At 39.5% G+C, this 13,081-nt stretch overlaps 1 protein-coding gene across 5 annotated transcripts in view; it reads right to left on the reverse strand.

The window, feature by feature from the left end:
- The window catches only part of mdga1 (MAM domain containing glycosylphosphatidylinositol anchor 1), a 204,458-nt gene that overhangs the window by 15,117 nt on the left and 176,260 nt on the right, over positions 1–13,081 (reverse strand). For 4 of the 5 annotated variants that reach the window (XM_082538192.1, XM_082538194.1, XM_082538195.1 and 1 more), the window contains one exon: positions 537–654. In XM_082538192.1, coding sequence (XP_082394318.1) covers positions 537–654 — 118 coding nt within the window. The remainder of the gene's footprint in view (positions 1–536; positions 655–13,081) is intronic. The other variant, XM_082538193.1, reaches the window with a different exon arrangement.

The following is a 13,081-nucleotide window of genomic DNA, read 5'->3' on the forward strand; positions in this document are numbered from 1 at the left end:
GTATGGACAGTTAGAGGATGAAAAGATAGCAAGATAAATGCAGTTATTAAAGAAGAAGAAGAAGAAGGACCACAAATTATGATGAGCCTTCCAGCTTACCTCCATGCTGGTGCCCTGTGGTGTCCACTTGTTTCTATACATCCCACACAAAGACAATATTTTCTCTGTGCTCTATATTCCAACACCTCCCATACACTACAGAAGACTTTTAGTTCTCATATCGTGACAGCTCTAAAAATATGGTTTCTATAACAATTAAATTCTCTATTGCCTTAGTTTATTTTCATTTTAACTTAATCCAGCTCAGGTGAATTTAGTTTGATAATTCATTTTCTTAGTAAGTCGTTGATTTTTATGTATTTCTGCTGAAAATAATATCAAAGCTATACATTTTTTTAATAGAATGGCATTGCCTGTCTTATTTGGAGTTTCTCTGAACGTATGAAGATGACCCAACCACAAATTCCAAAAGTTGCTTTTGTGTGCTTCTTTGTTTATTAAGTATATTTCTACACAAAAATCACAAAATATCTTACCTGTCTTACCTGCGTTGGCTACAGTGTTTTGTTGCTTGCATTCTCCTCTGGTGATAGACACGTCGTCAATGGCAATATCCCCCTCAAAACCCGAGCCTCGAATTCCTTCAAACACAATCTGTTTAGAAAAGAAACATCAACAGATGAATGCTAGCTGAGTATGTCCAGAGAAATATATACAAAAACACAGCAAAAGTTCACAGAATGGCCACTGAGGAATTTTGCCAGAATTTTGTACACTTTGTACACAAAAGTTTGTACACTCCATGATGTTGCTTGCAAAACAACCTTTACTAAAAAATAAGTAGTTGCTTCCTTATGTCTTTATCAGTGTCTCATATTGTTGTGGTGGAAGTGGAGGAATAGCCCGCTCGTATTTACGGTGTAGCTTCACTTCATTTAGGTTTTCAAGCATTGTTGATACACAGCTCTCTCGGCTCTCTTTAGGATCATTGTTCTTTGCATGACTCATTACGGGCCAGCCTTTAGCTGTTGGGATGAAGGGCCTCATATTTGATTCCAGAATGATTTGGCATACAGGGGTTATTTGTGTGGCTGTAAAACACGCCCAAATCACCATCCCCATAGGTGTTAAGTGTTTGTGCTCATGTGCTGTGTTTGGTATTTGCCAAATGTGGTGTTATGCTAAAATATATCAACTTTGATCTCATTTCTCCAAAGGACACTGAACTAGAAGTCTTTTTAAAACCTAAGCTATGTCCTTTTTAGAGAGCAATCTTAGCAACCCTTCCAAATAAGCCATAATTGCTCTTCTTTTTCTAATTGTGTCATTAAACTTAACTTTTCACACACTGAGATATCATTCTTTGGTTTTTGATCATTCTCTGAGCATTTCCAGGTTTGAAGTGAATGGCAAACCAGCCAAATCTGCCAAAATTTATTAAGGTGATGCTTACTTATTATCAGCACCTGCTACTTCTTAATACCTATAAAGGCAGTAAAAGTATACTTAGTTTTTCACAGGACTGGATACTCCGTTAAAACGTCTTAAATTTTGTAAAAATGAATTTAAAATTAAAATGCAAAACTAATTTAATTACTCTAAAGAACCTACTTTCTGTATCTGTAGTTGAGCAATAATAACAATAATAACAACAACAACCATATAATTAATAATTATAGAAAATATGAATACTTTAATTAAATAAAGACATGGAAACATCTATTACAGATAGCAACATGCTAGTTTATTCTCCCATCTCAGGAATTTACAAGCTGCAGTCATATCCTAACACAGTGGTTCTTAACCTGAGTTCGATCGAACCCTAGGAGTTTGGTGAGTCGGTCTCAGGGGTTCGGCAGAGCCTCCACCACAGAGGTCGCAGAGGTCCAGACACACCCGAATTATTGTGTAAATTTGTGATGACACGCCCCCTACAGAACGTGATGGGAGTGAGCGTCCTATCTGCATGATTTGCAACGCCAAGTTGAGCAACTCCAGTCTCGCACCGGCAAAACTAAAGGAACACTTCTTGAAGCTGCATAGAGATGGGGAATACAAGAACACAACACTTACTGAATTCAAGGCGAAGAGAGCCAGATTCAATGAAAGGCCCACTCTGCCTGCTCTTGGATTTGTACCCGTTAACAAACCGATCCTCACACCATCGTATGAAGTTGCTTATCTGATCGCAAAGCAGGGCAAGCCATACACCATTGGTGAAACACTTGTGAAACCAGCTGCGTTAAAGATGGCAAATCTGATACTCGGAACAGTGGCCGAAGGTAAATTATCCCAAATTCCTCTTTCAAATGACACCGTCAGCGACAGAATAGAAGACATGAGTAAAGACATCTTGGCTCAAGTAGTCGCCGATCTGATTTCAAGCCCGGCAAAATTCAGCCTTCAACTCGATGAGAGCACAGACGTTGCTAATCTAAGCCAGCTTACTGTTTTCGTGCACTATGTGAAAGATGACATGATTAAAGAAGATTTTTTATTTTGTAAGCCTCTTACAACAACAACTAAAGCAGCCGATGTGAAGAAGCTTGTGGATGACTTCTTCAGAGACAACAATCTTTCACGGGACATGGTTTCTGCAGTTTGTAGGGCAGGGATAGCTCAGTAGGTAAAGTGGTCGCCCCATGATCGGAAGGTCGGCGGTTCGAATCCACTTAACGGCTACCCTGAGGTACCCCTGAGCAAGGTACCGTCCCTACACACTGCTCCCCGGGCGCCTGCTTAGTGGGCTGCCCACTGCTTCACTGAGTGAATGGGTCAAATGCAGAGAAAAACAAGTAATTTCCCCATGGGGATCAATAAAGTATCCATTATTATTATTATTATTATTATATGGTAAATGGTAAATGGCCTGTATTTATATAGCGCTTTACTAGTCCCTAAGGACCCCAAAGCGCTTTACATATCCAGTCATCCACCCATTCATACACACATTCACACACTGGTGATGGCAAGCTACATTGTAGCCACAGCCACTCTGGGGTGCACTGACAGAGGCGGACGGAGCTCCAGTCATGCTGGGAAGAAACTCTGGTTTTGGTGCGCTAGTAAAAGCTGATGCACCACACATCATTGTGACTCATTGTATTTTGCACAGGCATGCATTGGCAACAAAACCCTTGCCTCCAAAAATGGCAGAAGTGTTAAAAACTGTGGTGGAATGTGTGAACTATGTGCGAAATAGTGCTCTGAGGCACCGCATCTTCAGTGAGCTGTGTAAAGAAATGGGCTCTGAATTTGAGGTACTTCTGTACCATTCTAATGTTCGGTGGTAATCCCGGGGACAGGTGCTGAATCGTGTTTTTGCCATGCATGTGGAATTAGCCCTGTTTTTGCAAGAGCACCAACACTGTCATGCAGATTGCTTCAAAATCCTGAGTTCATTCTCATTTTAGCGTACATGGCTGATATATTCGCAGCTCTCAATCATCTCAATCAGCAGATGCAGGGTGGTGGAGTCAATATCATAGAAGCGGAAGGACAGCTGAAGGCTTATCAAAAAAAGCTAACGTTATGGAAATGACGAACAGAGAACAACAACTTCGCAAACTTCCCCCTTCTGGACAACTTTGTAAGTAAGATCGAAGATGTGTCTGGAATCGGAGATATTTCTGTATCCACGGAACTGAAGCAAACAATTGCAACGCACTTAGATGAGCTTGCAAAGTCTCTCGACAGATATTTCCCTACAAGAGAGTCATATCCAGCATGGGTGAGACAGCCGTTCACGTTTGCTGTTGAGACAGCAGATGTCAATGATGAATACCTTGACGGAATCATTGAAATTCAGCAGAGCCAGGTTCACAGCAACTCTTCAGAACAACAATGCTCTCAACGTTTTGGTGTCGACAAATGGACAAGTATCCAATTATTGCTAAGAAAGCTCTGGATTTTTTTTATACCATTTGTTACAACATATCTTTGCGAGCAATCCTTTTCGACAATGCTGGATATAAAAACGAAGAAAAGGAACAGACTTTTCTTTGAAAATGACACAGACTTGCCAAGGTGAAGCCACGCATATCTGAACTGGTCTCTCAAAGGCAACAGCAGAAGTCACACTGATTTGCAGGTATGTAATTTGTTGTAAGTTCATGCATTGTGTTGGTTTTGTTCTTTGAACAAGGTGATGTTCATGCACGGCTCATTTTGTGCACCAGTAAAAAACATATCTATGTCTTGAATTTGAAAAAAAAAATTAAAAAAATTCACTAAAGAGGGGTTCGGTGAATGTGGATATGAAACTGGTGGGGTTCGGTACCTCCAACAAGGTTAAGAACCACTGTCCTAACATCATTTCTGGACCCACAACAAGAAAACTAAGCAGGAGACTCTTCTGAACACTTCCCCCATTTTAGCCACCAGCCACCTGGTTTTGACTGACAGCCTAATTACTGTAGTGTACCAAGGCACCAAAAGCCCAGCGCACCCAGCTAATCAAAAACCAAGTGTATTCTGTCTAGCTTCTGAGGAGGGAAAAGCAAATAAACAAGAAAACTTTGTTTCTCCAAAATAACAACAAAAGTAACTCTCTTGACTGCAGTTATTATTGACTTTTACTGCAGACCCCAGTGCTTGATAATTTTAATTCTGAAAACAATAGTCAGAGTTGTTGCTTTGTAATAATATTTGAGTGTTTCTGCAATTCCAATGCCTCATTCTGTTTTAATTTTTTTTTCAACAGAAAACAGCTCCATGTGAGAATTCCTACATGGGCTGAAGTATACAGCAATAACTTTTTTTTAAACTTCAGCATCTAGCAGCCCTTTAGCAAGGTATTTAACCCTCAATTTATTCAAAAAAGTGAGAACGGAGCAGGTGTTACTATAGAAAGGAATGCAATACTAATGAAAATAAAAAAAACTGCATACACTCTACTTGCATAGTATGTCTGTATACCTACAGGTTAACAAGCGAGCAGGTGCAAGCATGGAGGGGAGGCATGCATGAATGGGTTCACTTTAAAAACTCCATCTGTTAACAGCAACATGCTGCGGTTAAAGTATCAACTGAGCAGGCTTGCTATCAATTTGTGTGTAAATATATCGAGCCAGAGCAAGGGTGGGTCCAATTAACCTGATTCTGACCCAGCAAGAAGAAAAGAGTGACCTAACCCCACATGTGCTCAAAACAAAACATATACAATGGCAGTGCAAACACACTGTTAACATGATCTTAGTTTTGAGGCATTCTGCTATTGTGTTTTAATCTATGAGTCCTGTTAGTATCTAACAGCAAGTTAACATTAGTGGGCAGATAATAACACTTGTAACCTCGTAATAACAACTTAAACTTTAGAGTAGTTTTCTTCTTTACTTAGCATAAGTTAGATCCGCTCTTGCACAATTTGGCCTCATATATACTTATATATTTCTTATATACTCCAATATATTCTACTCCAGCTGCTAACTAACCCTTGAGTACACCACATAATCCACCAGTTATTTCAAAACAACAGAGCGAGGAGCAGGTGTCTCTATGCATACAAATGTAATTTTGATAGAAAAACTGCACATACTCTCATTGTATACCATGAGTACATAGGTACCCTAATCATTTTCTTATATTTTCTCTCTACTTCTCTCCACACAGAGCCAATTCAATTTCATTCACAAAGGGGAGGAAAGTACAAGAGCATTATCATTTATTCCCCATTTGCTTTCTAATTTATTCCCCGAATGAGAGATCCTCTTTGAATTAACAAATAAAATAATTAGGAGAACCTTGACGCTGATTGCGTGGTGGCGAGGGAGCAAGTCCAGCAGCACAAGCTGTATGGCTTTAACAGGTCTGCTCACATATACAAAAAAGATTTTCTTCTGTATAGGCTGTAAAGAAAATTCTGTGGTCTTCAAGTGAAGAGGCTTATTCGCCACAAGGCCACGATCCTTTAATTTATAAATGCTACAATGAAATTTCCTTGCTGCTTGACTGTCGTAAACATTTTGCTTTATTTATGGTTTTTCTTCCTTTAATTCCAGTTTTCTTTGTATATTTGCCAGCCATAGTGTGATTTCTTTAACATATGCACACATGTACTGTACCTTTACAAACACTTAATTAACATCTTTATAGACTAGAGACTAGAGTATGATAATTGAAAAACTGAAGCTAAATGACTAACAAAGAAAGGTGCAAAACTATTAATTAACAGTCTCATTTACATATTACAATCTGACCAGCAAAGTTTTTTTTCTCTAAGATATCAAACACAATAGCATGAATAAAACAATACAATATATTGTATTGTTTTATATGACAGGATACTGTATACAATATCCTGTCACTGCAAAATAATGACTTTATATGTTTAGTTTTTGGATATGGCTCAGAGACATAACTGACCAGCAAGTTTAAATGTGAGAACCGACATTGTCTCACATTTAAATATTACTGCTGGGCACTTTGTGGGGGCCTCAACAGTAATGTGCTTCTCAGAGTTTCTAAACCTTGGTAGTTGTGTTTGGTGACCTGCATTTTTGCATCACCCGAGTTATACAGAAATGACAAGTTGGAGAGCTGTTGTAAATTATGCAGTTATCAAATTTTGGGACAAAAAAATGTGATCATAAAAGATACATGTCATATATAATAAAGCTGATATTTCTGTCTTACATTTTCTGAATATTTAAATAAATAAATAAATCTGCACCCTTCATGAAAAAAACATGACATCATTTTTTTTTTGAAAAACTGTAAAATTTTCTGTATTCCAGTTCTTGTTATTATACTGCATAACGTGTGGGTGTGAAGGATCTTGAGAGAGATAGAAAACTTGCGCATGTGTGTGCGTGCATGAGTGCGTGAATGCAGGATCAAAGGGTGTGCAGTAAAGTGTCAGGTTGAAGATGTGAGTGTGTCGTTTTGTCACGCCTTGTAACCTTTAATGTTCCCATTGATGTGCTATCCACATACCAGAGGGGACACAGCTGTGAGAGCGAGGGAGTAAAAAAGAGAGAGACTACATGCACATGTGTGTCTATGTGTGTGTGTGAGAGAGAGAGAGAGAAAGAGAGAGAGAGAGCTTTAAAATACCAGTGCAATGTGAGGCACACAAATGTGGGTTGGCCTGGTTTCCAACAAGCCCCCCAGGTACCAAACACTGCTAGGAACACAGATGGCCTCTGGGTAATCCACAGAGGAGCAAGTAGGGACACAAATACTACTACAACACGTTACCGCCTTCTTTGCAACTCCATTGATTTTATGTGTTCATGTAATTTCTGCTATACAAGTTGGTCTCAATAAACAACCTCATTAAGATGAATTTATTTACAAGTAACCTGAAGAGTGGAAGCTTGGGAAAGTAAAAGAGTGCAAGAGAGATGGTCACAGTTATACTGATATCATAACAAAACATACACCCCTCTATTAGGTACACCTGCTGTATGCCGGTTCATGGAGGTTTGAAGCCTATCGCTGCTATTACTGGGCAGGAGGCCGGGTAGATAGGTCAGCAGTCCATTACAGGGATAGGTTGAAGACACAACACTTTGAAAGCTAAAATTCCCACCTGTGGCCAATTTACAATTGCCACTTAACCCACTGTGCTTATCTTTGAGCTGTTGTAAGAAGCCATAGGTTCCACAGTAAACAACAACACACATTTGTTCCTAAGGATATTATGATCCCTGATAAAGAGCATTAAAGGTCTTAAAGTACCGCTTCAAATTTCCTGACTTTACAACTTTAATATATATGGAAAGTAGTAATCATAGCCTGTAGAGCATACACAATGTAACATCTTACACTTCCTTATCAGTTAGCTCGCCACTGTTTACAATGAGAATCTTGTACTAATGCTAGCCAGAGGCTGGGCTCAAGCCCGGGCTGTTGTAGAGAGGCAGGAAGGAAAGCTGTTTTTCAATACATCATTACTTTTGTTGGATGGAGCACAAAGAGAGAGGAAATGCAGAGCCGAGTGGCAGCACCTCAAAGACTTCCTGGGTATGCAGTCAGTGAGGTGTGCACACGACTAGAGAGTTTGTGTTCTCCATGGACAGCTCTCAACACTAAGCAGAAATGAAACATGCGTCAATACGCAGTCACTTCTGCACTCCGTGGAACTCAATAACATCCACATCAAAAACCACCTCTGGGAATTCAAGCGAATTAGAAAATCATATTGTTCAAAGGGTACATTTGAGATAACAAATAATGGACACAAAAGGCTACCACTGTTTGTTTTTCTATTGAATTTGGATAAATGGATTCTTTGGTGGCAGAGAAAAAAGAATTAACATTTACATTCAAAGCAATAGTCACAGACAGAGCCACTGCTGCACTGACCAACTCAGCGATGGGCTATTTAATAGTGGCTAAAAGAGCAAGCTACTGTTTAGACATGCTAGAAGAAGGGAAAGTCAAACCATATCATCAGATTGCTTTGTAGAAACCCACGTTGACAATGAAAGTAAGTAATTTAAACTTGCATGGATATTAATACGAATTTATCATCTTAGACTATTCTATTATAGCTATTACCAGACACAAGTAATTTTATTAGAGATATATTCATGGTTCATACTCTAGTGTGTTCCAAGTCTAAAAAGCACGGATGGTGGCTAATTACATTTTAGCCCCTGGCTCAGCTGCAGTGGAGGGGTGGTGCAGTGAGCCAGAGACCACACCTCCGCCACAGTAGTCAAAAAACAACAAAACATATAACTCCCTTATATTTTAACCCTGGGGAAAGAATTCAAAGTCTAGGCTGCTCAGCTTTAGATGGAGAATTAGCCTTCGTCACCAACAAAGCTACTTGAATTTGAAACCTAGGTCACTTTGAAACACAAATTTTGTCTCTGCATACATCCAAAGTCAAAAGGATTTAGAAACACGAAGCGTGGTTTCCTGTTTTGAAAATCAGAACATGGGTTTAGATTTTTAAGAGTTGGTTTTAAGAATTAGTTGATTACATCTTGTGCAGCACATAGAGGCCGTATTACATTTCATTCATGTTGATATAAGCTGGAAGAGAAATTCTTGAGATTCTTGCATGTTAGTTCATATTAGACTTAATATGACTTAATTAATGCAAATATATAAACATGGGGCAATGCATTTAGGTGTGCAAGTATGGTCACAGCATGTTTAAGTTTAAGCCAAGCACCACAATAGGGAAGAAAGGTGACTTAAGTGACTTTAAAAGTGGCATGATTGCTGGTGCCTGACAGGCTGGTCTGAGTATTTTAGAAAGTGCTGATCTGCTGGGATTTTCAGCGCAGATATCTCTAGGGTTTATAGACAATCATCCGAAAAAGAGAAAATATCCAGTCAACAGCAATGTTCTGAGTGAAAATACTGTCTTGGATAGAGGTGGATAGCAGAGGAGAATGGCCAGACTGTTTCACACTGATAAGAAGTCAACAGTAACTCAAATAACTACTTGTTGCCACCATGGAGAAGTACATCTTTGAGCACACAACATATCAAACCTTTAAACAGATGGGTTTAGAGCAGCAGAAGACCACACTCCTGTCATCTAAGAATAGGAAACTGAGACTACAATTTGCATTCACTAAAATTGGACAACAGAAATTGGGAAAAAATCTGTCTGGTATGATGAGTTTCGACTTCTGCTGCAACATTTGGTTGGGATCAGAATTTAGCATAAACAATGGGCATGGCTCTATCATGCCTGGTATCAATGGTTCAGGATAGTGGTAGTGGTGTCATGGTGTTTAGATATCTTCTTGGCACATTTTGATACTCTTACCACTAATTAAGCATAATTTAAATACCACAGATAACCTACACTGAACAAAAATATAAACGCAACACTTTTGTTTTTGCTCCCATTCCCCATGGGATGGACGTAGAGACCTAAAATTCATTCCAGATACACAATATAACCATCCCTCCCAAACAGTGGTCACAAATCAGTCCAAATGTGTGGTAGTGGGCACATCTGCTATATTGAGATAATCCATCCCACCTCACAGGTGTGCCACATCAGGATGCTGATCTGACATCATGAGTAGTGCACAGGTGTACCTCAGACTGCCCACAACAAAAGGCCACCCTGGAATGTGCAGTTTTTTGCGCTATTGGGGAGGTTGTTGGATATTCGTGGGAACTGGTACACGCTGTCGTATACGCCGGTCAAGCACATCCCGAACATGCTCAATGGGTGACATGTCCGGTGAGTATGCTGGCCATGCAAGAACTGGGACATTCTCAGCTGCCATCTGCCCTGAACAATGTGAACCATGATTCATCCGTGAAGCGCACACCTCTCCAACGTGCCAGACGCCATCAAATGTGAGCATTTTCCCACACAAGTCTGTTACGGCGAAGAGCTGGAGTCAGGTCAAGACCCCGATGAGGACGACGGGCATGCAGTTGAGCGTCCCTGAGACGGTTTCTGACAGTTTGTGCAGAAATTGTTTGGTTGTGCAAACCAATTGTTCCAGCAGCTGTCTGGGTGGCTGGTCTCAGACGATCTTGGAGGTGAACCTGCTGGATGTGGAGGTCCTGGGCTGGTGTGGTTACACGAGGTCTGCGGTTGTGAGGCCGGTTGGATGTGCTGCCATATTCTCTGAAACGCCTGTGGAGACGGCTTATGGTTGAGAAATGAACATTCAATGCACGGGCGACAGATCTGGTTGACATTCCTGCTGTCAGCATGCCAATTGCACGCTTCCTCATTGCTTGTGGCATCTGTGGCATTTTGCTGTGAGACAAAACTGCACATTCCAGGGTGGCCTTTTGTTGTGGGCAGTCTGAGGTACACCTGTGCACTACTCATGATGTCAGATCAGCATCCTGATGTGGCACACCTGTGAGGTGGGATGGATTATCTCAATATAGCAGATGTGCCCACTACCACACATTTGGACTGATTTGTGACCACTGTTTGGGAGGGATGGTTATATTGTGTATCTGGAATGAATTTTAGGTCTCTACGTCCATCCCATGGGGAATGGGAGCAAAAACAAAAGTGTTGCGTTTATATTTTTGTTCAGTGTATATACCTTTATGACCACAGTGGTACGCATCTTTACATTTTACAGTCTTATAGTTCTCTCTGAGCTTTGTGCAATGAATCCCTAATTACGTAACATTTCTATGATTTATATACTTGTTTTTTCTCTCTTCCTTTTTTGGGATGGAGGAGTCCAAAATTTTTAAATAAATAAATAGATAAAGTTTTTCTTTTCATTTTAACAAAATGGCCCATAAAATGGGGATTCATTTTATCATGCACCACCAAAATCTGTGCAGCAGAAGATGCCTGAAAATTCTCCAACTGTAATTTTTAATCTTTAAATCCCCAACATTTGCACTGCAGACAGTCTTATACCCATTAAAAACTGTGGGAAGGTTTTATTAATAAATAAATAAAAATGTATTGAATATCACACAGAAATCAACTGGAAATTTACTATCTTTTCTACATTTGCTTAGCCTTAAGTCATTTAGGCGTGGAGCTTATAACACACCTAGACAGTACCAGAAAGCATATTTGTTTTCAACCGCAAATAAGCGTTAAAAATCCATCCTTTCTAGATATTATTTAGTTGCTAAAGGCTGCTGGTCCTTGCATCATATCCTTGTGAAGACACAGCAATATCTAGCTACATCCTTGTAGCGAAAACACCATCCCCCTTTAACACTCATCTCCTCCTATCAAGAGTTTTTGAAGCGGTGAACTGAAAGCAAAAGGCAAAATGGGCTTAATAGACCCACTGAGTGTATAAAAAAGAAGCTATGCAGTACAACACAACAACACCAATTGTGTCATAATTCCCACCGTGAGCAGACAGCTCAAGTCATTACTATTGATTATGAGGATACCAGCACTCCCCAAAGACATACAAAGAGGAAGAAGAAGACACATACAGAGGATGGGTGGAAAACAGGATAGCTTGAAAACCCACAGCAACAGAGAGTAGTGGCAGGCAGGACTAACCACTGAGATGGGCCATGCATTTAAAACCTTTATGATATGTATAAAAGTCTTTTCAAAGACAACAGCAAAAGTTATTGATCAACCATTTTTTTTATAGCTTTTCTATAGTAATCTCAACATTTTGAGGGGTTTTAATGCCAGATTCGGGGGTTTAATGTGATAACTGGCTAATAATGGGGATTTTCATTTGATGATCACCATTGTTTGTAGATTTACAATTATTTTGCAATTGAATGATGACATTTCTTGTGTGTTAATTACTTATATACATAAAAAGAAAGAAAGAAAGGCAGGGAAAGAAATAAAGTTTGATCAAACACAACTTTAATCTATCAAAATTATCTAAAAAGTTGTCCTTCTTAGATGCTCCAAACATATTAATTAAATAATGTATTAATTAAACCATGTAGGAAACAAATAATTCAGAGTGATCCTGTGGCCTTACACTGGCCTGCTGGTAATTCTCAGTTAATGATAGAGCAGTAATAGGAGCTGAATGGAGGAGGAGGAGGAGGATGGGCTGCTCAAAAGAGTAACTCAAGGAAGACAGACAGGTATAGAGCAGAGGGAGAAATGGGGTTCACCCTTCTTATTTCATTTCATCAGGCCCTTGGGGAGCTTGGAACATAACAGAATGTCGTAAGAAATGAGGCAAAGTGAGAGACGGAGAGAAAGAGTATGTTTATCAGCTCACCTCCTCTGGCTGGCTCGTAGGATCAAGGCTGCTTGCTTTGTACATTATTAAACAACTCCATTTGTTACACAGCAGTGGTTTGTGTGTATGTGTGCATGTATGAGCTGAACAGATAGATCACACCGAAATACTGGAATATCTGTTGTTGTAAAGGTAAAGAAAAATATGTTTTTAGCTAAAGGAGCAAAGCTAAAATAGCCCATAGGATTTTCTCAATATTTATCATACCCGAAAAGTTTTGTACAAGTGAGTTTTCTGATATTAGACTGTGGCAGCAAAGGCATTAAACTGTATAAGTCAGAAAAAAGAAAATGTTCTGAAAAATTTCAGAATTACAGACTGACTGATGTCGTGTACTTTGTATTTTTGTCAGGATTGTGCTGCCGAGCACTCTTAAATATTCTTGCTGAGTGTTAAGAATTAAAAATTAGAATTAGTGCAATCATCCTAAAATACAG

This window comes from Aulonocara stuartgranti (genome assembly GCF_965226115.1).
Source record: "Aulonocara stuartgranti genome assembly, chromosome: 1".
Classification (NCBI taxonomy): Eukaryota; Metazoa; Chordata; class Actinopteri; order Cichliformes; family Cichlidae; genus Aulonocara; species Aulonocara stuartgranti.